Raw genomic sequence first — 22,764 nt, 5'->3', positions numbered from 1 at the left:
ATGTATGACCCATGAAACAAGATAAAGCGTTGAAGCTTTATGCTAAGAATGATGCACAGAAGTTAATGAGAAATACCTGTTGTAATTTGACCTCATTTGCCCTACTTGGGGTAGGCATTGCTCAGCCCAGCTAAGTTGGCACCAATTTCTATCAGCACTTGTCACAGCAACACTTATGTGTATGCATTAAATAATCCAGTTTAGTTTTTTGAAAATTTGTTGAAAATGTTAAAAAGGCCTATAGATACCTCTACAAATAATACTGAAAAGAAAGAGAAGTATTCCATACACTGAAAAATCCAAAGTCTGATTCATTTCCCATCCCAAGCAATTTGGATAAAGGATTCTGAACCTGTATGTAAAATTAATCAATCTATTCCCACAGGTTTTCCTTGCACAAGACCACTACCTCAATGTGGCCAACAAAATTCCCCAGGTTGGTCCACAGAGCTTTCTGAGTAAAAAATTATCTTGTTGTCTTTGGTAAACTGATGAGGGTCACTATAAAATTACATATTCTGTATCTTCTGATAGAAGATAAAAGGGACAACAGGTGAGTTTTATGTGCAGGAGAAATGGGTGAAGGGTGTGTATGCTTTGACTAGGCCACCCTTTTAGAGGGAAAAGGCCTTTTGGTATATGTATGTCTTTTGGGGGTTGAGGTGAAGAGTATTGTGGGTTTGGGAAAGGTAGAGGATGCATGGATCAAATTTTTGTGATAAGACAGATTAATGAGAAAGCTTTGCCAAAACGTAAGGATGTTTTTTCAGCCTTTATGGATTTGGAGAAGGCTTATGACAGGGTTGACAGTAAGGCACTGTGGGAGGTACTGCAGATATATGGGATTGGATGAAAGCTTTTAAGGGCAGTCAAGAATTTTTACAAGAGTAGTAAAGCCTGTGTTAGAACTGGAAATGGAGAGAGCTTGTGGTTTGAAGTAAAGGTGGAGCTGCATCAGGGCTGTGCCATGTTGCCACAGTTGTTCAATGTGTGCATGGATGGGGTAATGGACTGAGGGTTGGAAATGGTTAGAAATAGAGACAAGTAGTAAAACAAGTATACATAATGGAGAGAAGTAGTAAAATAAGTACCCAAGAAGTTTTTGGTAAAAGGTAAGGATCTCTTTTTTATCTTTCATGAATTTGGAGGTGCATGAGTGGGTTGACAAAGGTGATATTAACTGTGATGTGGATGTACAAGATGGGGGAAGGTTTGTTGAATGTAGTAAAGAACCTTTACATGAGTAGCTTGAGTGTGGGGGGAATGGAATGAAATAATGGTTTGAAGTGATGTGCCAAGGTTGTGTAAGGTCACCATAGCTGTTCAATGTGCATATGGATAGTGTGGTAAGGTAGGTAAAAAAAAGTGCTTGTCAGGGGCTTGGAATTCTTTAGTGATAGTGGAGGGAAGTGGGAGATGAATCAGTTGTAAGCAGATGACAATACACTTGTACCTGAGCCTGAGGATAAACTGAAGTAGAGAGTGACTGAGTTTGAGAGGGTGAATGGAAGGAGAAATCTGAAAGTACATGTGGACTAAAGTAAAGTGACAAGAGGTAGTGTGATGATGGTGGCAGGTTGGAGCTGAGTTTAAGGGTGAAAAGCTGGAGGAAATGGAGAGTTCTATGAGGAGTCACAAGTGATGGTGAATGAAGGAATGGCAGTGGTGAATTATAGAATAGAGAAGATAATTAAATGTTTGGGAATTATGAAAAGTGTTATCAGAAATTTACCTGGGAGTGAATACAATGGCAAGATTGTAAATGGGAATAAATGCAATGAGAGGGTTATAGAAGAAATTTTTGTGTCCATGGCACTATATAAAGCAGACTTGAAATATGAAGGAAGCAGAATAAAAAAGCCTAAACATGTTTGAGATGAAGTGCTTGTGAATTATGGTAGGTTTTACAAAGATGTATAGGATGAGAAAAGTGTATTTGTGGCAGAGAGCAGGGATGGTAAAAGAGCTCTTGGATAGGCTAGATCAAAGAGTACTGAGACGATTTGGGCATATGGGAAGAATAAGTAAAAAAAGACAAGCAAAGAGTATAGAAAGCAGAAAGGATCTAGTAAGCTTGAGAGAAAACTTAAGAATGATTTAGATTGATGGGGGAATAGAGGTACAGGATTCAAGAGGAATGTCTGTCAAGCAAGAACATGAGAGTGGAATACTTGTGAATGGATGAGGAAATGATGCAGTCTGAAAGGATGTGCTTCTTGTCTACTAAGTAAAAATTTTGGAGTGAATGTGTGTGTATGTGTGGGGCAGTGTCACCATACAATGAGGCAGCTGGGTTAAACCAATTCTGGTTGTTGGGCTCTGCTGTGGAAACAATGTGTCTCATTGCATTGCTTTTAATCTGAGTGGTGTGGCAAGAGACAGGGATGACCTTTACTCCTCCAAGTGCTAAAAATGGGACAGGCTATGAATGGGTTTTGGATGGATATGAGGTGGGCGTATCCTTTGATTCAGCCACCCCTTTATATGGGGGAAAAGGCATTTTGGTATGCAAGCATGTATGTATGTCTTTTGTGTGGTGTTTGCATTTAGGGTATATAGTGTTTGTTTCCAAGTCAATGCTATGCTGACATCATTGTTGTGTTTCAGTCAATATTTTTGTTATCTTATCTGGGTCCTCTATATGTAAGATTTTTTATGTTCCATAGAGAAAAATTAAATGCCATTCACTATTTAGGATATAAGAAAAAGGACATGACTGTAAACTGAAAATACATATGGCCTACAATATCAGAAATACTTATATACATCAAACAGAAAACTCTAAAATAATTACCTTTTCGTCAACAGCAACTGGCATAGTTCTACCATACAATGGAAGTTGGGAATCTTTCTTTAAAACACAAGAGGTTCGTGACTGCTGATGCCTTAAGAGAGAACCAGATTCTCGAAAACAGCGTCCACAATCCATACATTCAAATGGTCTCTCATCTGAAATCATTAATAAAAGTACTTCAAATTTCTACTCCTTTTCACAATCTATTCACTGGTTAGATTCCATTTCATTCTTTTATTACCTGTATGTCTTCTCTGATGCCTCTTTAATGAACCCTTGGTTTTGAAAGCATGAGTACATCCCTGAAGATGGCATCTGAAGGGCTTGTCTTCACAATGCACTATGGCAATGTGAGTGCGAAGGATTTTTCCCTAAAAAGATGATTGGTTAACAGGTTACTTAAGGATGTCAGTACTTTAGAAATTTAAATTTTTGAAAATAGTGTTATATGGCATTGTTTACTATTTTTAATTCATTTTCTTAAAAAGTATCTCAACCAGGCAATATCCCTGTTCAAAGGGACATGGAGTAAAATTAGTTTTCTATTTGACATTTACATTTGATGTTTTCTTATTCATATAAAATTTTAAAAGGGTATATTGTATATCTGTCAACATATACTGACAGTGAGATATGAAAGCAAGAAACACAGTAACAATTCACTGTGTATTGCTCAATTGTTGCTAACACTTTTCTTTTTCTTTCTTTTTTTAGTGTGGATCATTATACAAGTAGGGATTGTGATAAATGTTGGGAAGTGACTCATCCCTAGTAAAACAAAACCCCAACATGAATCACTGTTCTGTAATGCCCCAGGGGTAATGCCCTGGTACATACATACATACATATACCAAGGCTTTTTCCCCCTTACAAGGGAGGTAGCCAAAAAGGGAAAGGCATATAAACACTCCCACCCATTTCATCCCTAAATACACTCCACACCCCTCCCACTCATCTGAGCACCTCCTGGATGACGGGTCATCCCTGCACCCTGCCCACCGCCCTGGGTCAGAAGCAGTGTCGCAAGACACAGCACATCCACAGCAAGGCCGCTTCATTTAATCGGCGACCCCCCCTCTCCGTCCCCCTCTGCATATAAGGCGAGGACGGGGAGAAATCCCTTCGGGCTGCGTCAAAATTTACTCACACATACTACCCCGGCCCCCACCCCCCCGCCTATTCCTCCTCATGCAGTCACAACATCATCCATATACAACCATTCTCCACTCACCTCTGTCTTCCGTCCTCTCCCTTCCTTCCTCAACAGACATTCCCCTCTTCCCCAAAGCCCCCTTCACCCCATCCATCCACCTCATCCTAGGACGTCCCCTCATGTTCACTCCCTCCACATCTGCCTTCCATACCTCTTTTACTAGTCTTTCTTCACTCATTCTTTCCATGTGTCCAAACCATCCTAATATTCTTTCATCAACCCTATCTCCCAAATCCTTTTTCACCCCTGTTCTCCTCCTCACCTCCTCATTTCTCACTCTATCCAGCCTAGTAACCCCCACCATACTTCTCAGACACCTCATCTCAAACACATTCAAACTCCTTCTCTCTTCTTCTCTTATATTCCATGTTTCTGCCCCATACAGTGCTGTTGGCACAATCACTCCTTCATACAGTCTCCTCTTCGCATCCATTCCCAAACGTCTATTCCTCATTACACTCTTTAAACCACCAAGGCATTTACTCGCTTCTCTCAATCTACATTCTACCTCCACCTTCACTCCACCTTTTCCTGCTACACTTGCACCCAAGTATCTAAAACTATCCACTTCCTCCAGTCGCTCTCCCTTAATGTTCACTTCCAGTCTACTGCCACTTTCACCCCTTGTACATCTCATCACCTTACTTTTATCCACATTTATCTTTAGCTTTCTTCTATCACATACTCTCCCAAACTCTGCCACCAGCTTCCTCAATCCCTCCTCTGACCCTGCCACAAGCGCAGTGTCGTCCGCAAACAACAGCTGGCTCACCTCCCACTTTTCTCCATTTTCTTTAACCATCTCCAATCCCTGACCCACTACCCTAGCATTCACCTCTCGCACCACCCCATCCATGTATAAGTTGAACAGCCAGGGCGACATAACGCATCCTTGACGAAGTCCCACCTTTACTTCAAACCACTCACTCTCTCCATTTCTAATGCCCTGGTAAAACCCAATAAAAAATTTGGGATAAAGTAATGTAAATGTGAAAAAAAAAAAAATTACAAAGCACTGCACTTCATTTATGATATCCAATTTATCAGTATCAATACATTTTTCACCTATAGTGAAAATAGCTTTATCATACAGAGAGTGAATTTTTTATTTTTATCTTTGTAGTTCAATGTCTCAGTAACAGTATTTTTGTCACATTTAGGCTTATAACTCAGAAACTTCTTTCTCTATATAAATTATTTTTGTTTATACAATACATATATTTTTTCTAAATCATCTTATTGAATTATGTCTCTAAAGGGTAAAACTATAGCTTTTAGCAATACAATTACCTGAACTCTTTTACAAAATTTGGATATTAACAAAGAAAAATCCGGTATAGTATAACTTTTAGACATATAGTAATATGTTAACAAGACAATCTTCATCAAAGCTTTTAGTTTCCTAAAATAAAATCAACAGATCACATTTTCTATTGGTTACTAAGATACATACATACATACATATACCAAGGCTTTTTCCCCCTTACAAGAGGGGTAGCCTAAAAGAAAAAGGCATAAAATCATTCCCACCCATTCCATCCCTGAATACACTCCACACCCCTCCACCCTCCCTCCCATCTTAGCACCTCCTGAATGACGGGTCATCCCTGCACCTTGTCCACTGCCCTGGGTCAGAAGCAGTGTCGCAAGACACAGCACATCCACAGCAAGGCCACTTCATTAAATCGACGACCCCCCCTCTCCGTCCCCCCATTGCATAAAATGAGAGGACGGGGAGAAATCCCTTCGGGCTGCGTCAAATTTTGCTCACACATACTACCTCACCCCCCATCCACCCGCCCATTCCACCTCATGCTATCACAACATCATCCATATACAACCATTCTCCATTCACCCCTGTCTTCTGTCCTCTCCTGTCCTTCCTCAACAGACATTCCCTTCTTCCCCAAAGCCCCCTTCACCCCATCCATCCACCTCATCCTAGGACGTCCCCTCATGTTCACTCCCTCCACATCTGCCTTCCACACCTCTTTTACTAGTCTTTCTTCACTCATTCTTTCCATGTGTCCAAACCATCCTAATACTCTTTCATCAACCCTACCTCCCAGCTCCTTTTCCACCCCTGTTCTCCTCCTCACCTCCTCATTTCTCACTCTATCTAGCCTAGTAACCCCCATCATACTTCTCAGACACCTCATCTCAAACACATTCAAACTCCTTCTCTCTTCTTCTCTTATGTTCCATGTTTCTGCCCCATACAGTGCTGTTGGCAATCACTCCTTCATACAGTCTCCTCTTAGCATCCATTCCCAAATGTCTATTCCTCATTACACTCTTTAATCCACCAAGGCATTTACTCGCTTCTCTCAATCTACATTCTACCTCCACTTTCACTCCACCTTTCCCTGCCACATTTGCAACCAGGTATCTAAAACTATCCACTTCCTCCAGTTGCTCTCCCTTAATGCTCACTTCCAGTCTACTGCCACTTTCACCCCTTGTACATCTCATCACCTTACTTTTACCCACATTTATCTTTAGCTTTCTTCGATCACATACTCTCCCAAACTCTGCCACCAACTTCCTCAATCCCTCCTCCGATCCTGCCACAAGCGCAGTGTCGTCAACAAACAACAGCTGGCTCACCTCCCACTTTTCTCCATTTTCTTTAACCATCTCCAATCCCTTGCCCACAACCCTTGCATTTACCTCTCGCACCACCCCATCCATGTATAAGTTGAACAGCCAGGGCGACATAACGCATCCTTGACGAAGTCCCACCTTTACCTCAAACCACTCACTCTCTCCATTTCTAATCCTGACACAAGCTCTACTATTCTCACAAAAACTCTTGATAGCTCCCAGAAGCTTTCCTCCTATCCCGTATATCTGCATAACCTCCCACATTGCCTTCCTGTCTACCCTATCATAAGCCTTTTCCAGATCCATAAAAGCCCAAAAAACATCCTTCCCCTTTCCTATAGCTTTCTCACATATCTGTCTTACCACAAAGATCTGATCTACACAACCTCTACCTGTCCTAAATCCACACTGTTCCTCACCAATTACTCCTTCTGTTCCTCTCCTAATCCTCTCAATCAAGATCCTCCCATAAGCCTTCCCAACTACACTCAACAAGCTAATCCCTCTGAAACTACTACATTCACACTTGTCCCCTTTTCCCTTGTAAAGAGGAACTGTACAGGCACTCTTCCAGTCCTCCGGCACTCTACCCTCTCTCCAACAAACAATAAATAACCTCCCCAACCAGTCCACCATCACTGTACCTCCCTTTTTCAGACATTCCGCATGGCATCCATCCAGACCAGGTGCCTTACCTGCTTTCATCATCTTAACAATTGCCTTCACCTCATCCTTCCTTATTTCTCCTCCATTCTCCTCACTCATCACTCTCATTTTCTTCGCACTTCCCACTGCAGCAATCTTTCCTTCCCTATCCTCCTATTTTCCCCTTATAAGGGAGGTAGCCAAAAAGGAAAAGACATAAAATCATTCCCACCCATTCCATCCCTGAATACACTCCACACCCCTCCACCTTCCTCTTATCTTAGCACCTCCTGGATGACGGGTCATCCCTGCACCTTGTCCACTGCCCTGGGTCAGAAGCAGTGTTGCAAGACACAGCACATCCACACCAAGGCCGCTTCATTATTAAATCGGCGACCCCCCCCTCTCCATCCCCCCATACATAAAAGGAGAAGACGGGGAGAAATCCCTTCGGGCTGTTTCAAATTTTGCTTACACATACTACCTCAACCCCCATCCCACCTCATGCATCACAACATCATCCATATACAACCATTCTCCATTCACCCCTGTCTTCTGTCCTCTCCCGTCCTTCCTCAACAGACATTCACCTCTTCCCCAAAGCCCCCTTCACCCCATCCATCCACCTCATCCTAGGACGTCCCCTCATGTTCACTCCCTCCACATCTGCCTTCCACACCTCTTTTACTAGTCTTTCTTCACTCATTCTTTCCATGTGTCCAAACCATCCTAATACTCTTTCATCAACCCTATCTCCCAACTCCCTTTCCACCCCTGTTCTCCTCCTCACCTCCTCATTTCTCACTCTATCTAGCCTAGTAACCCCCATCATACTTCTCAGACACCTCATCTCAAACACATTCAAACTCCTTCTCTCTTCCTCTCTTATGTTCCATGTTTCTGCCCCATACAGTGCTGTTGGCACAATCACTCCTTCATACAGTCTCCTCTTAGCATCCATCCCCAAATGTCTATTCCTCATTACACTCTTTAATCCACCAAGGCATTTACTCGCTTCTCTCAACAGACATTCCCCTCTTCCCCAAAGCCCCCTTCACCCCATCCATCCATCTCATCCTAGGACGTTCCCTCATGTTCACTCCCTCCACATCTGCCTTCCATACCTCTTTTACTAGTCTTTCTTCACTCATTCTTTCCATGTGTCCAAACCATTCCAATACTCTTTCATCAATCCTATCTCCCAACTCCCTTTCCACCCCTGTTCTCCTCCTCACCTCCTCATTTCTCACTCTATCTAGCCTAGTAACCCCCAATCATACTTCTCAGACACCTCATCTCAAACACATTCAAGCTCCTTCTCTCTTCCTCTCTTATGTTCCATGTTTCTGCTCCATACAGTGCTGTTGGCACAATTACTCCTTCATACAGTCTCCTCTTAGCATCCATTCCCAAATTTCTATTCCTCATTACACTTTTTAATCCACCAAGGCATTTACTCGCTTCTCTCAATCTACATTCTACCTCCACATTTACTGCACCTTTTCCTGCCACATTTGCACCCAAGTATCTAAAACTATCCACTTCCTCCAGTTGCTCTCCCTTAATGCTCACTTCCAGATTACTGCTACTTTCACCCCTTGTACATCTCATCACCTTACTTTTACCCACATTTATCTTCAGCTTTCTTCTATCACACACTCTCCCAAACTCTGTCACCAACTTCCTCAATGCCTCCTCCGATCCTGCCACAAGCGCAGTGTCGTCCGCAAACAACAGCTGGCTCACCTCCCACTTTTCTCCATTTTCTTTAACGATCTCCAATCCCTTGCCCACTACCCTTGCATTTACCTCTCGCACCACCCCATCCATGTATAAGTTGAACAGCCAGGGTGACATAACGCATCCTTGACGAAGTCCCACCTTTACCTCAAACCACTCACTCTCTCCATTTCTAATCCTGACACAAGCTCTACTACTCTCATAAAAACTCTTGACAGCTCCCAGAAGCTTTCCTCCTATCCCGTATATCCGCATAACCTCCCACAGTGCCTTTCTGTCTACCCTGTCGTAAGCCTTTTCCAGATCCATAAAAGCCAAAAAAAACATCCTTCCCCTTTCCTATAGCTTTCTCACATATCTGTCTTACCACAAAGATCTGATCTACACAACCTCTACCTGTCCTAAATCCACACTGTTCCTCACCAATTACTCCCTCTGTTCCTCTCCTAATCCTCTCAAATCAAGATCCTCCCATAAGCCTTCCCAACTACACTTAACAAGCTAATCCCTTTGAAACTACTACATTCACACTTGTCTCCCTTTCCCTTGTAAAGTGGAACTATACAAGCACTCCTCCAGTCCTCTGGCACTCTACCTTCTCTCCAGCAAACATTAAATAACCTCACCAACCAGTCCACCATCACTGTACCTCCTTTTTTAAGACATTCTGCATGGCATCCATCCAGACCAGGTGCCTTACCTGCTTTCATCATCTTAACTGCTGCCTTCACTTCATCCTTCCTTATTTCTCCTCCATTTTCCTCACTCATCACTCTCATTTTCTTTGCATTTCCCACTGCAGCTATCTTTCCGTCCCTATCCTCCTTCACATTAAGCAACTCCCTAAAATATTCTGCCCATCTTCCCCTTACTGCCTTCTCCATTATCATCTCTCCATCTGCACCTTTTACCTTTCCTTCTCTACTTGATTCGCCTCCTCTTCCTCTTTTAATTTCTTTCCAAAACATCTTTTTATTACTTTCAAATTTTTTTGTCATACTCTTACCCCATTTTACATCTGCTCTCCTCTTTGCCTCCTTTACCTTTTTCTTTACTTCTCTTTTCTTTTCTTTGTACGTCTCATATGACTCCCTCGTCCTATTTTGTAACCAATCTGTGTAAGCTTGCTTCTTCTCTTCTACAACCTTCTTCATTTTCTCATCCCACCATTCACTACCCTTCCTTCTATTTCCTCCTGTCCTTCTTGTTCCACACACCATCCTTGCACACTTTGTGACTCCCTCCTTGAACCATCCCCATTCCTCCTCCACACCCACCTCTACTCTATCCTTCACTCCCTCCCACTCCTCCTTCAGCTTCTTCTTGTACTCCTTCTCCTTTTCCTCTTCATTTAAAGAGTTCACTCTAAGCACCTCCCTACCTTTTGTCCCTTTCCTCTTTCTCAATCTGTCCTCCACTCTCAACTTACCTTCCACCAGAAAATGATCTGATATTCCCCCACCTTCTCCCCTTAGCACATGTACATCTTAACTCTTCCTATCATAATCCTATTTACCACTACATAGTCCATTAAAGCTCTATCTATCACCCTTCCCTCCACCACCCTCTCCCATGTGTACTTATGCTTGAATTTCTTTCGAAACACTGTATTTGCTATCATCAACTCTCTTTCTAGACACATTTCCACCATCAACTCTCCACTATGATTTTTTCCTGGAACTCCACATTTCCCAACCACTCCATCAATTGGATCCTTTCCTACCCTAGCATTAAGGTCTCCCAGTACTATTACATTTACACTTCTCACTAAACCCTCTATGTACTCATTTAAATCTATCCATAAGGCCTCCCTTTCTTCTACACTCTTCTCACTGCCAGGCCCATATGCACTGTAAGTGCATATGGGCCTGGCAGTTTCCCAGTTTCACCTTCATCCACATTATCCTTGAGGAAACCTCCTTCCACTCCACTACAAGTTTACCTATCTCTTCACTTACTAGTATAGCCACCCCTTCCCTCCCTCGCCCTCTCTTCACTCCTGATAACCTCCCACTTACACTCCCAAACTTACAATCGTTCTTCCCTTTCAGCTTAGTTTCACTCAAAGCCAACACATCCATCTTTCTTCTCACAAATATACTACCTATCTCTTCCCTTTTACTCTCATCTGTACCACATCCACGCACATTAAAAGGCCCAAACCTTAGGGTGCTGGTCCGAGAACTTCCAGACCCTCTTATGCCTTTGCTTTTACTTTTAGGAATGTGCCCTGTGGGGGATACAAGGAGAAGGATGCCTAGTCCCAATCCCCGTCCCTTTCTTCTCGCCTCTTACGATCCAAGTGGGAATACTTGGTGGCAGTATTCTTTTCCCCCACCACAGAAAAAGAATACTCAGAGAAATGGTACAGGACAGCAACAAGGGGTTGGGGGGACAGCATAACGGAGGGACAGTCGTAGTATAAAAGTGTCATCATTTCTCTATGAACAGTTTTCCTCTATCATAGACAAAATGATGTGTGGCTCTGGTCCGTAGGGGCGCCCCATATAGACCCTAAAGTATTGACTGCATGCTACTTTGCCATAATAACAAGCAGCCAATACCCCAGAAATGAGTCATAGTACTTCCACTCAAAAATTGTAGAACCCACACAATCACTGCAAAGGTGAATTACATAGTGGTGGATGGAGTTTTATCAGCAGCAAGGGTGATATCAGGGATTGGGTCTTCATTGGATGTGTCGTCATGTAAAAATCCAGGTAAACTCACATCAGGTGTTTCTGGGGTAGGGTTCAATGCTGCTGGTGTTGTGCTCCTAGGGTTAGGTAGAGGTAGGTCCAGTGCACTAGAAGGTCCTGGATCAGGTGACGTTGGCCGAGGCTGTGGTGTGGGGGCAGACATTTTCTTAAAAAATCCTGGATTTTCCATTGTTTCATGTATTTTGGCTCCTCTTTGTTGAGTTTTCCTTGGAGGCTGTATATCCACATAATTTCTTGCTCAGAAATAAATGGCTGTTGCTCAAGTGCAGCAATAAATTTCTCCATGAGTTTGATGGTTTCATCCAGGGAAATCTTATCTTCAGCTTGTACAGTGCCATCATCTACTTTTTCTTCATCACTGCTTTCATTTCCTCCATCAGGAGTTGTTACCATCTTAACAATTTCATTTGACAGCTGGTGAGCAAGTGCATCAGTGTCTACCTCCATCCATTCATTTAAGTTTTCCTCATTTTGACTCCTTGCAACCTCACTGTTCTCTTGCATAATTCAAAATGTCTGCTACAGTGTCCCCCACATTGGTAGCCTCAAAACCCTCAAAGTCAGTGAGAGTTTCGTCAGCTGTGCAAACTTCATCATCAAACATAATTGCGGGTCACAGATTATGCCAATAATTTTTAAGAACACTCTTAGGAACCTTTTCCCATGCATCAGCAACAGCGTACAAGACATTCTTAATTTTAAATTCTTTTCTGAAATCTTTGACAGTCTTGCCTGCAATGACTCCTACCAAAAATTTTTGCATGAATATAGACCTGTATTTGGATTTAACCACTTCACTCCGGGACTTAAATCTCGCGGGCACCAGCCAATGCCAGCCGTACGACGTGTCGTAATAATACTAGCATCATAAAATATAGTCACCGCTTATATCGATCGTTCTCTCTTTCACCCGTGGGTTTTGAAAACCATAGAGAATGGGATTAAGCGCATATTAGGGAGAATGTAAAAATGCAGGGGCGACTACAATAAATATAATCCAGATGCCGATATGGCAGCATCGCGAATCCACTTGCTCCTCATGACGCCTACGTGTGCGGCACCGTATGGTAGGGGTTAAATGACTGAATTATTCCTCTGTCTTGCTGTTGGATGAGGGAGGTACAATTAGGTGGCAGATAGGTTACAAAAACATTGTCTTTGAACATTTGTTCAGCAGGGGGGTGTCCTGAACAATTGTCATGAATTAACAAAATTTTGCAGCCAGGAGCAAACACAGCCTTGTTACAGTGGGCGCGAGCCTCGGGGGACGAAATGGTTCTTGTACCACTCAAGCATCATTTTCTGTTATTTGCACGGTATAATGCAGGCATAATCTTTACACCCTTCAGAGCACGTGGATTTTGGCTTTTTCCTAGCATGAGGGGTTTACATCGATGTGTACCGGCAGCATTTGAACAGGTTAGGACAGTAATCCTATCTTTGGGTACCTTGAAGCCAGCGACGTCCATTTCCTCTTCGTGTTTTAATGTTTTGTAAGGCATGCACCGCCAATATAATGCCATTTCATCCGCATTGTACACTTGTTCAGCAGACAGTCCTTCTTCCTCCACTAATTCAGCAAAAGTGTCCACATATTTTTGTCCTTTTACATAATCAGCAGATTTAGATTCACCACAAGCCCAACTTTGTTCTATGCCATGGTGCTTTTTAAACCTGTCCAGCCACCCAGTAGACAATGAAAAAGTACCTTCAATATCAAGCATCTCAAAATATATTTGAGCTTGTTCCATTCACCCCTTCCATACGGTGACGCATACGTAGGCGGCATGAGGAGCAAATGGATACATGAGGCTGCCATATCGGCGTCTTGATTATATTTATTGTAGTTGCCCCTGCGTAATGACATACTCTCTAAACTGTCTTCATCACATTTTCTATGGTTATCAAAATTCACGGGTGAAAGAGAGAACGATCGATATAAGCGGTGACTATATTTTATGATGCGAATATTATTACGACACATCATACGTCTGGCAGCTAATGCTGCCCGCGAGATTTTGGCCCATACTGAAGAGGTTAACATGTCACCAGAAATCTTTACACACCATCATTTCGACACTGCTGGAACCACTGAAACAAACACTTCTCTAACTCTTCATATTTACCTTTTCTCATGTTCTTTCTTTTTTCCATCTGCCTTTTAGAATCCATTTCGGTAAAATACTTAAAGATCTGCTCTTTCTGTTTTTTTTTAAATCATATATAGTAGTGTTGCTGACATTGTATTGTTCACTGAAGGTATGCACAGACACACCTTGCTCAAGTTTCTTTAAAAGATAAACTTTCTGAGTGATAGTTATGGCTACTCTTTTTCTTTCTGCACTATTAGCACCACCATCCATCTTTGCTGTTCTTTTTGGAGCCATTTTGTCATTAAACACGGGTAAAAATGTCCAAAATTAACAGATGACACTGCTTACACTTTTCAAACGAAGCCCAGTTGTAAAAAATGAACGACAGCGCCAACTAGTGGCAGGAATGTTAACCCCTTCACTCCGGGCCAAAATCTCGCTGGCAGCATTAGCTACCAGATGTACGATATTGCGTCATAATACAGTCGAACCTCGAAAGCCCAGACTAATTGGGGGGAAGGGTGGTCCGGTCATGCCCTAACACCTGTAGATTTTTGTAGCGGTATACATATAGGTAATGTATATGGCATAGAAACACATAAGAATAATACTCTAACACTGTAATAATAACAATACTGTAATAATAATACTATGATACTAATAATTCTGTAATAATAACTGTAATACAGGCATGTAAATGTACTGTATATACAGTGTACTGTACTGTATTTTTTATTACGTACTGTAAATATCAGAAGGTATGCACGCGGGACAGTGGTGGCGGCCAGGGTTGCCGTGTAGAATGGGAGTGTTGCCATACCGGGGCATACATTTTTCTCGGGCGTGTGCAGACTTTCATAGTAAGATATACTCGTCAAACTTTGACAAAATGTTGGTTCTAGTTTTTTTATTCTTGAATGTATATAAAGCCCCCATGCCCTAACATATTCAGTGAGATATAAATTTTTCTTTTTTATATCATTATCGCTAAAAGAAAGCTGAAACTTTAGCGTAGATTTTTTTCTACAAGGTAAAGATGTATCTTTTGGGGTATAATATTTTATAAGTAACACAATTACCAATAAAAGTCATGTTTTGATGTACCATTTATTATTTGATAACTAGTTCTATGATTCTTAAACAAAAGTTTGAGTTTTTTAATGTTTTTAACAGCCTGCTGATATGTAGAAAAAATTTCCTTATGTCCTTGTGCAGTTGCCACATGCCGCTATTTTACTACGTTTTGGTACAAAATTCTACGAAACGGCAGCCCTGGTGGCAGCATGACTGGGCCGGGTTTGAGTACACGTGTACGGCCGTCGCTGCCACCTACCGGACAAATAGGGAACTTTGCTCGAAAAGTCCGCCCTTTGTTAATTTCGACCGGTCATACGAGGGTCCGGGCATTCGGGGTCCGGGCTTTCGAGGTTCGACTGTACTTGCATTATAAAAAATAGTCACCACTGTATCGATCGTTCTCTCTTTGACCCGTGAATTTTGATAACCATAGAAAATATGATGAAACTAGTTTACAGAGTATGGGGGTCACGCAGGTACAACTACAATAAATATAATCAAGACGCCAACATTGGCATCCTCGCGTACCCACTTGCTCCTCATGACGCCTATGTAGGCGTCACCGTATGGAAGGGGTAAACTGTAGACACAAACACCCATTAGTATGGTACAATGGATAAACATTAAACTGCTGATTTTTCAGATTATTCTATGGATTTTGTGGGATAGTGTATGGATTATTGATTTAACGGTGATTTTTATGGATATTCATTCGGATTTTGCTGGATAGTGTACGGATTATTGATTTAGTGGTGATTTTTTAGGGATATTTATATGAATTTTGTGGATTTATAGGGATTATCAATTAAGGGTGATTTTTTACAGAATTTCCAGGATTTCGGAATATCCGAGCCCGGATAATCGGGACTCAACCTGTAGCTGGTGTCTCGGCAGCAAAATGAGTTCACTAGTCTTGGAGCATCCCTGTCCATCACCCACTTCCCAGGTCAGAAGCAATGCAGTGAGACACAGCACATCTGCAGCAGGGCCCCACTGTTTCATTTACACATTACCTCATTCCCTCATGCGAAAATAGAAAAGGCAAGGAGAAATCACATTGGGCTGTCAATTTATAGTCCATTCACAATCATTCCCAATTCACACCCATCTCAGGCCTCCTCCCTTACCAGCTCAACATACATTCCCATTTTACTATGGGGATAGGGTCCCTTTCACTCCATCCATCCATCTCATTCTCAGCATGTACATGTATGAGATGGTTCTGGAAGTAAATGGAAGGGCATTTGGGGAAGTGGGGTTGAGCCATTTGTGGTTCAGGAGGTAAATGGAAAGGCAATTGGGAGGTGATTAGAGATAAAGAGATTGGAGGGAAGTGGGGCTGCGCCATTTGTTGTTTGTTAATGACACTGTATTTGTGATGATGTCAGAGGAGGGTCTAAGGCAGTTAGCGATGGAGTCTGAGAAGGTATGTGAGAGGAGGAAGCTGAAAGTAAAGGTGGGTAAAAGCTAAGTGATGAGATGTACAAAAGGAGAGGGTGACAGTAAGTTGGAGGTAAGTCTTAAACATTAAAAGAGAGGTTAGAGGAAGTGGACAGTTTTAAGTATTTAGGGTCAAATGTGGCAAGGAATAGAGGAATGGGAATGGAGGTAAACCACTGAGTGAGGGAAGCGAGTAAGTGTCTTGCAGGAATGAAAAGTGTCACAAGAAATAGGTATCTAGGAATGGATGCAAAGAGAAAATGATGAAGGGGTGATTGTGCCTACAACACTGTATAGGGGAGAGACTTGGAATTTAAGAAAGGCAGAAAGGAGAAATTTAAATGTGCTTGAAATGAAGTGTCTGAGAAGTATGGTGATGGTTATGAGGATGGATAGATTGAGAAATGAGATGAGCAGATCAAGGATAGAAAGAGTACTGACAGATTAGGCTGATGAAAGATTATTGGGATAGTTTGGGCAAATAAAAAGAATTAATGTGGAAAGATTAGCAAAAAAAGTGTGGGAAGCAGAGATGGTTAGAGTGAACTTGAGGGGAGGACCGAGTATGAGATGGATGGATGGAGTGACATTGGCTTTGAACACAACAGGAATCTGTTGAGCATGAAATATTATTGGGATGGTTAGGCATATAAAAAGAATGAGGAAAGGTTAGCAAAAAACAGTGTGGAAAGCAGAGGTGGATGAAGGGACCTTGAGGGGAGGACTGAGAATGAGATGGATGGATGAGGCGAGATTGGCTTTGAGCAAAACAGTTATGTCTGTTGAGGAGGGAAGGAAGTAGGCAGGGGATAGAGTGTGAGTGGAGAAAGGTTGTGAATGAGCAATAATTTGACAGCCCAAAAGGTTTTCTCCTTGGCTCCCCTATTTTTCTCTTGAGGGGACAAGAAGGGAGGGTCACCATGTATATGAAGCAGCTGTGGATGTCCTGTGTCTTGCTGCATCATGAGTATATATATTGCACATATATAAAAACAAATTGACTGACTGATATACATATTACACATTATTGAGTGCAGTTGTGTGAATCAAAAGCAAGCACTTTTTCAGCTCCTTTCTTGCCCACTCCATGTGAGCTAATCATCTACATAATCATGAACTAGGGTATGGGTGAGTCAAATCTAACTAGAATCACAATATGTTAAGACTGAATATGTAGTATATAACTAAAGCTCTATTAAACTAAAACTTACAGTTTTAAATGTTTGACCACAAACATGGCATACTGGCTTATTCCATATCTTTTCTGAGTAACTCAGAGCTTCAGCAAGGTGATCCAATTCTACTTTTGAATTCACTGCAACTATATGCTTCACAGGTGATCTTGAACCAATTTCTTGTTTGATGACTGAGGAAGTACTAATTTCCTCAGCAAATAAGTCATGGTTATACTGGTGCTGAAATTTCAGTTCAAAGTTAAAACATCTCTCTAGTCAAATAATAGATTAATAAATTAATTTACTAGATGTTAATATAAACCAAATCTCAACATTATCTTACATAAAAAATACAAGATTTTATTTGTGACTAATTCATATGGTTCCTACATGAACTTTAAAATGATTTGCAATTGCCGCTTGTCTGGAGAAGGTTAGACCACAAAGTTGACATTTCCATCGTCTTCCAAGTCCAGTTTCAACTTCAATAACCTTATCCAAATCTTCCAATTCACTTGTCAATTCATTCTGTAAAACCTCACATAAAATTATAGAAATGCTTTATAGAGTAATGTAGAAAATGTTAAACTATTTTCTTTTAATATTTCTGAAAATGAGACAACTACATAATATAAATGATTGATACATAATATCACTTACTTTATCAACAATTTCAGGTATTCTCTTGACATCATTTTCTTCATCATTTGTAGATGGCCCCAACCTTTTAACAAATCTGAAAATACATATCACTTTCTATATAACTGATGCAAAACAAATACTGAAAAAATATCAATAAAATTTTACTCCAGCATCATTTCTCCACTATAGTTCAAACCTGATACCCCAAACCACCCTACTACTACAATTACTGGCTCATCTCCCTCACTAGCATTAAGGTCTCCCAATACCACTACACTGACATTTCTCCCTAATCCCTCTATGCACATGTTTAAATCCATCCAAAAGGACTCCCTTTCCTCTACACTCTTCTCACTACCAGGCCCATACGCACTTACAAAAACCCACATCTCCCTTCCCAGTTTCATCTTCATCCACATTAACCTTGAAGAAACCTCCTTCCACTCCACTACACATTTACCTATCTCTTCACTTACTAGTATAGCCACCCCTTCTCTCCCTTGTCCTCTCTTCACTCCTGAGAACCTCCCAACTGCACTCCCACACTCACATTAGCCCCTCCCTTCCAATTTAGTTTCATTCAATGCCAACACATCCATCTTTCTTCTCACAAACATACTGCCTATCTCTTCCCTTTTACTCTCATCTGTACCACATCCACACACATTAAAAGATCCAAACCTTAGGGTACTGGTTGGAAAACTCCTAAACCCTTTTATGCCTTTACTTTTTTTAGTAATGTCCCATTTGGGGTTACAAGGAAAAGGACACCTGGTCCTAATTCCCATCCTGTTTTTTGTCGCTTCATATGACTCAAGTGGGAAGACTTGGTGGCAGTATTCTTTTCCCCCATCACAGGGTTTGGCAAAAAAAGGAAATGAATATTCAGAGAAATGGTACAGGACAGTAACAAGGGGATGGAGGACAGCATAATGGAGGAACATTCACAGTATAATAAAGTATCATCATTTCTCTATGAACAGAGATTTCCTTTACCACAGACAAAATGATGTGTGGCTTTGGTCTGCAGGGGTACCCTACATAGACCCTAAAGTATCAGCTGCATGCTACTTAGCCACAATAACATGCAGCCAATACCACAGATGGGATATTGGCCTGAAAATTATCTAAGTAAAATTAAATTAATTTGCAGGTTTTCCATGACCTGTACAAACTCTGGGTCCCCTTTATCTTCTTTGTAATTGGTTGTCTCTTGCAGAAACAACCTTGTGAGAAGAATCAACATCAGAAAAATGTGCCACATACCCATATAAACAGAGCTGACATTCATGAATTATGGTAACTGGCCTAGACCGAGTCTCACAGTACAGTCTCTGTTTTATATGAAGTCATTCCAGAAATACCATATGATTCTCCACAAGCACTTAGTACCAAATACATCAAGACAACTCTTCAAGTCAGCATTCAATGTCCAAGTCTCACAGCTGTACAGCAAGACAAGGAGCACAAGTGACTTGAAAATTCAAATCTTAGTCATCCTGCATAAATATCAACAATGCCATATACTCTAGTTGAGTGGGTCCATAACACCATAAGCAATGCCAATCCTTTGAAGAACTTCCTGACATGACTCACCACTGTTATGCACTACACTGCTGAGCTATGTAAAGCTTTCCAAGACCTCAGTGTCCTCACCACATGCATGGACAGTATTATCCAGTTAGCCTCTAAACTCCTGGACCTTGGTCTTGGTCCACGAGACCTGAAGTCCAAGCAGTTTTGCTTCCATGTGCAGTGACTCAAGGGCTGCAGCCATGACTTCCAACAACTCCACAAACAGAATCAATAGTAAATACAAGGTCAGTGACCTTAGTATTGTCAATTGATGCTCCACAATGACATTAATCAACAACTCTCTCCAAAACCCAGTTTATGCTAGTTTTGAAAAATTTTGGGGCAAGGACACATCCATGCCTAACTCCTAAATTAACAGGAATGAAGCTAGACACACCTTCATATTTTACAGCACTTTCTGTCCCAGAGTATAAGCAATATGTCAAGTCAATAATCCTTGCAGGAATCCCAAGGATCTGCAGATCCCAAAGCACTCCATGATGCACCAGGTCAAAAGCCTTCTTGATATCAACATAACCTGCACAAAATCCCTGTTGAAACCTACATTTGCACTCCCCAAGAATATGAAGTGCTAAGGTCTGATTAGTTGTTGACTTACCTGGTGTAAACCCAGGCTGTTCAGGCCTCTGAAACTTAAGCACATGTGAACAAACCCACATCAGCAACAGATAGGTAAGCTGAACAAACCCATGTCAGCAACAGATAGGCAAGCACCTTACCTTGCACACTGAGCAATGTAATGCCATGGTAGTTGTTGCAGGTCTGTCAGTGCCCTTTCTCATTCCAGAAAGGGATGATTACAGTAATGTCAGTCCCCTTTCTCCTTCCAGAGAGGGATGCTTGCAGTCCTATCAGCCCCCTTTCCCCTTCCAGAGAGGGATGACCAGACCCTTTTTCCAGTCAGAGAGAATAGTACCAGACTACAAGATAGTAGACAATACAGCATACAACCCATAGATCATGCTCTCACCTCCAGCTTCCAACAACTCTTCACTGATGTTGCAGATTCCAGCTGCCTTTCCACCCTTCAATTTACTCACAGTCTCTTTGACCTCTGTCAGAGAGGGCAGAGATTCATCTATCAGTGGATCAGCAACCACCATCCATACACCATTGAGGGGAAGCTGGAGTGAAGTTTCTTCAGGGTTTGGTAAGCAGGCCAGAGATAATTTGCATTAAAATGGCCATCACCATCCTCAACAATTCCCTGACATACCTCTCCTTATCCATCCTCATGAAAGCTCTAGTTCACTTCTGAGTCCTGTATTGGCCTAGGTTCCCAACCATTCTGGCAGCATGGCCTAACTCTATACTCTCCAGTGTCTCCTGCAATGCCACACGACTCCTTGACCTTGGGCACTCTCCAATGCACTCCTCAGCAGCTTTCAGTTTCATGTTTAAAAATGTCCTACACTTCTTCAGGGTCCTCCACAGTGCCAAGTAGTTCAAACCAATTACAGATTGTTACTGCATACTCCTGGGCACAAATCAATCCTGAGTTTCTCCAGATAAAACCCAGGTGGGTTGCATCTCAGGATTCTCCTAGATTTGATACACAGTCTGAGTGTTGCAACCACAAGCCTATGATCAATCCCAAAAAAATAAAATGATGAAAGAATTCAGCACTTTAAGCCCTGCAGTTCTGTAGGATCTTCCAACTCCTCCAGCATTACTATACCATGTCCTTTGGTATGGTTGTAGCTCTCATCTCTGGAATCAAGACTATTGCGCTGGTCAAAATTGTGCCTGGGATACTGTATGGGGAGGAGACTTGGAATTCAAGAGAGGCAGAAAGGAGATAGAGTGTTTGAGAAGTATTATGGGTGTTATGAGGATGGATAGAGTGAGAAATCAGGTGAGGAGGAGAGCATGGGTGAAAAAGGACCTGACAGACAAGGCAGATGAAAGAATATCAGTATGATTTGGGCACATGGGAAGAATGAATATGGAAAGATTCACAAAAAGAGTATGAAAGGCAGAGGTGGATGGAGTGAACTCGAGGGGAAGACCAAGAATAAGATTGATGGATGGGATGTAAAGGGGCCCTGAGTAAAAGGGGAATGGCTGATAAGCAAGTAAGGGAGAAGGAAAGAGATGGGTATGAGTGGAAAATGACTATGAATGTAATATAAATTGATGTGGCCTGAAAATATTTCTCCCAAGCCTCTCTACTTTTGCATGAAGAGATAAATAGGGAGGGTCACTGCTGAGGATGTGTTGTGTCTCTCTGAAACTACTACACTCACCTTGTAAAGTGGAACTATACAGGCACTCCTCCAGTCCTCCGGCACTCTACCCTCTCTTAAACAAACATTAAATAACCTCACCAGCCAGTCCACCATCACTATACCTCCTTTTTTCAGACACATTCTGCATGACATCCATCCAACCCAGGTCTCTTATCTGCTCTCATCATCTTAACAACTGCCTTCATGTCATCTTTCCTTATTTCTCCTCCATCTTCTTCACTCATCATGGTCATTTTCTTAGCACTTCCCACTGCAATTACCTTTCCCTCCCTATCCTCCTTCACATTTAGCAACTCCCTGAAATACTCTGCCCATCTTCCTCTTACTGCCTTCTCTTCCATTATCATCTCTCCATATGCACCTTTTACCCTTTCTTCTCTATTTGATTTGCCTCTTCCTTTCTTAATTTCTTTCAAAAAAATTTTTTATTACTTCAGTGCAATTATGAAATAGAAAAAAAAATGATAATAACAATAATAATAATAATAACAACAACAAGATTAAGACTCAACTAACCTTGGTAAGAGTAAATCAGTAAGTTTTGTAGAAGGACAAAGGCAGAGTACACACTTTTCTTGTAGAACCATGTGGTTTACATAAGTGTCAATATCACACATTTCTTCACAACATATTCCACATCGAAAAATATCAGAAGTATAGTTTCCACTATTATGTCCTGTAAAATAGTCATGACAATAATTAGTTCACACATTCCAATAAGAATGTATTATACCCAAGACCAAATGACCTTGTTACAAACATCTTTTTACATGCTA

General features: G+C 41.6%; 1 protein-coding gene across 4 annotated transcripts in view; it reads right to left on the bottom strand.

Moving 5' to 3' along the window:
- Positions 1-22,764, bottom strand: part of LOC143038542 (uncharacterized) — a 181,987-nt gene that overhangs the window by 147,491 nt on the left and 11,732 nt on the right. For all 4 annotated transcript variants that reach the window (XM_076207868.1, XM_076207865.1, XM_076207866.1 and 1 more), the window contains exons 2-7: positions 22,505-22,664; positions 18,162-18,237; positions 17,892-18,038; positions 17,538-17,741; positions 3,036-3,165; positions 2,795-2,949 (exon numbers count right to left, since the gene is read on the bottom strand). In XM_076207868.1, coding sequence (XP_076063983.1) covers positions 2,795-2,949; positions 3,036-3,165; positions 17,538-17,741; positions 17,892-18,038; positions 18,162-18,237; positions 22,505-22,664 — 872 coding nt within the window. The remainder of the gene's footprint in view (positions 1-2,794; positions 2,950-3,035; positions 3,166-17,537; positions 17,742-17,891; positions 18,039-18,161; positions 18,238-22,504; positions 22,665-22,764) is intronic.

Source organism: Oratosquilla oratoria, chromosome 24, assembly GCF_046742065.1.
Source record: "Oratosquilla oratoria isolate Oo_2021 chromosome 24, ASM4674206v1, whole genome shotgun sequence".
Classification (NCBI taxonomy): Eukaryota; Metazoa; Arthropoda; class Malacostraca; order Stomatopoda; family Squillidae; genus Oratosquilla; species Oratosquilla oratoria.
Note: the sequence above shows the minus strand (reverse complement) of the source record. Positions and strands in the feature narration are given on the sequence as shown.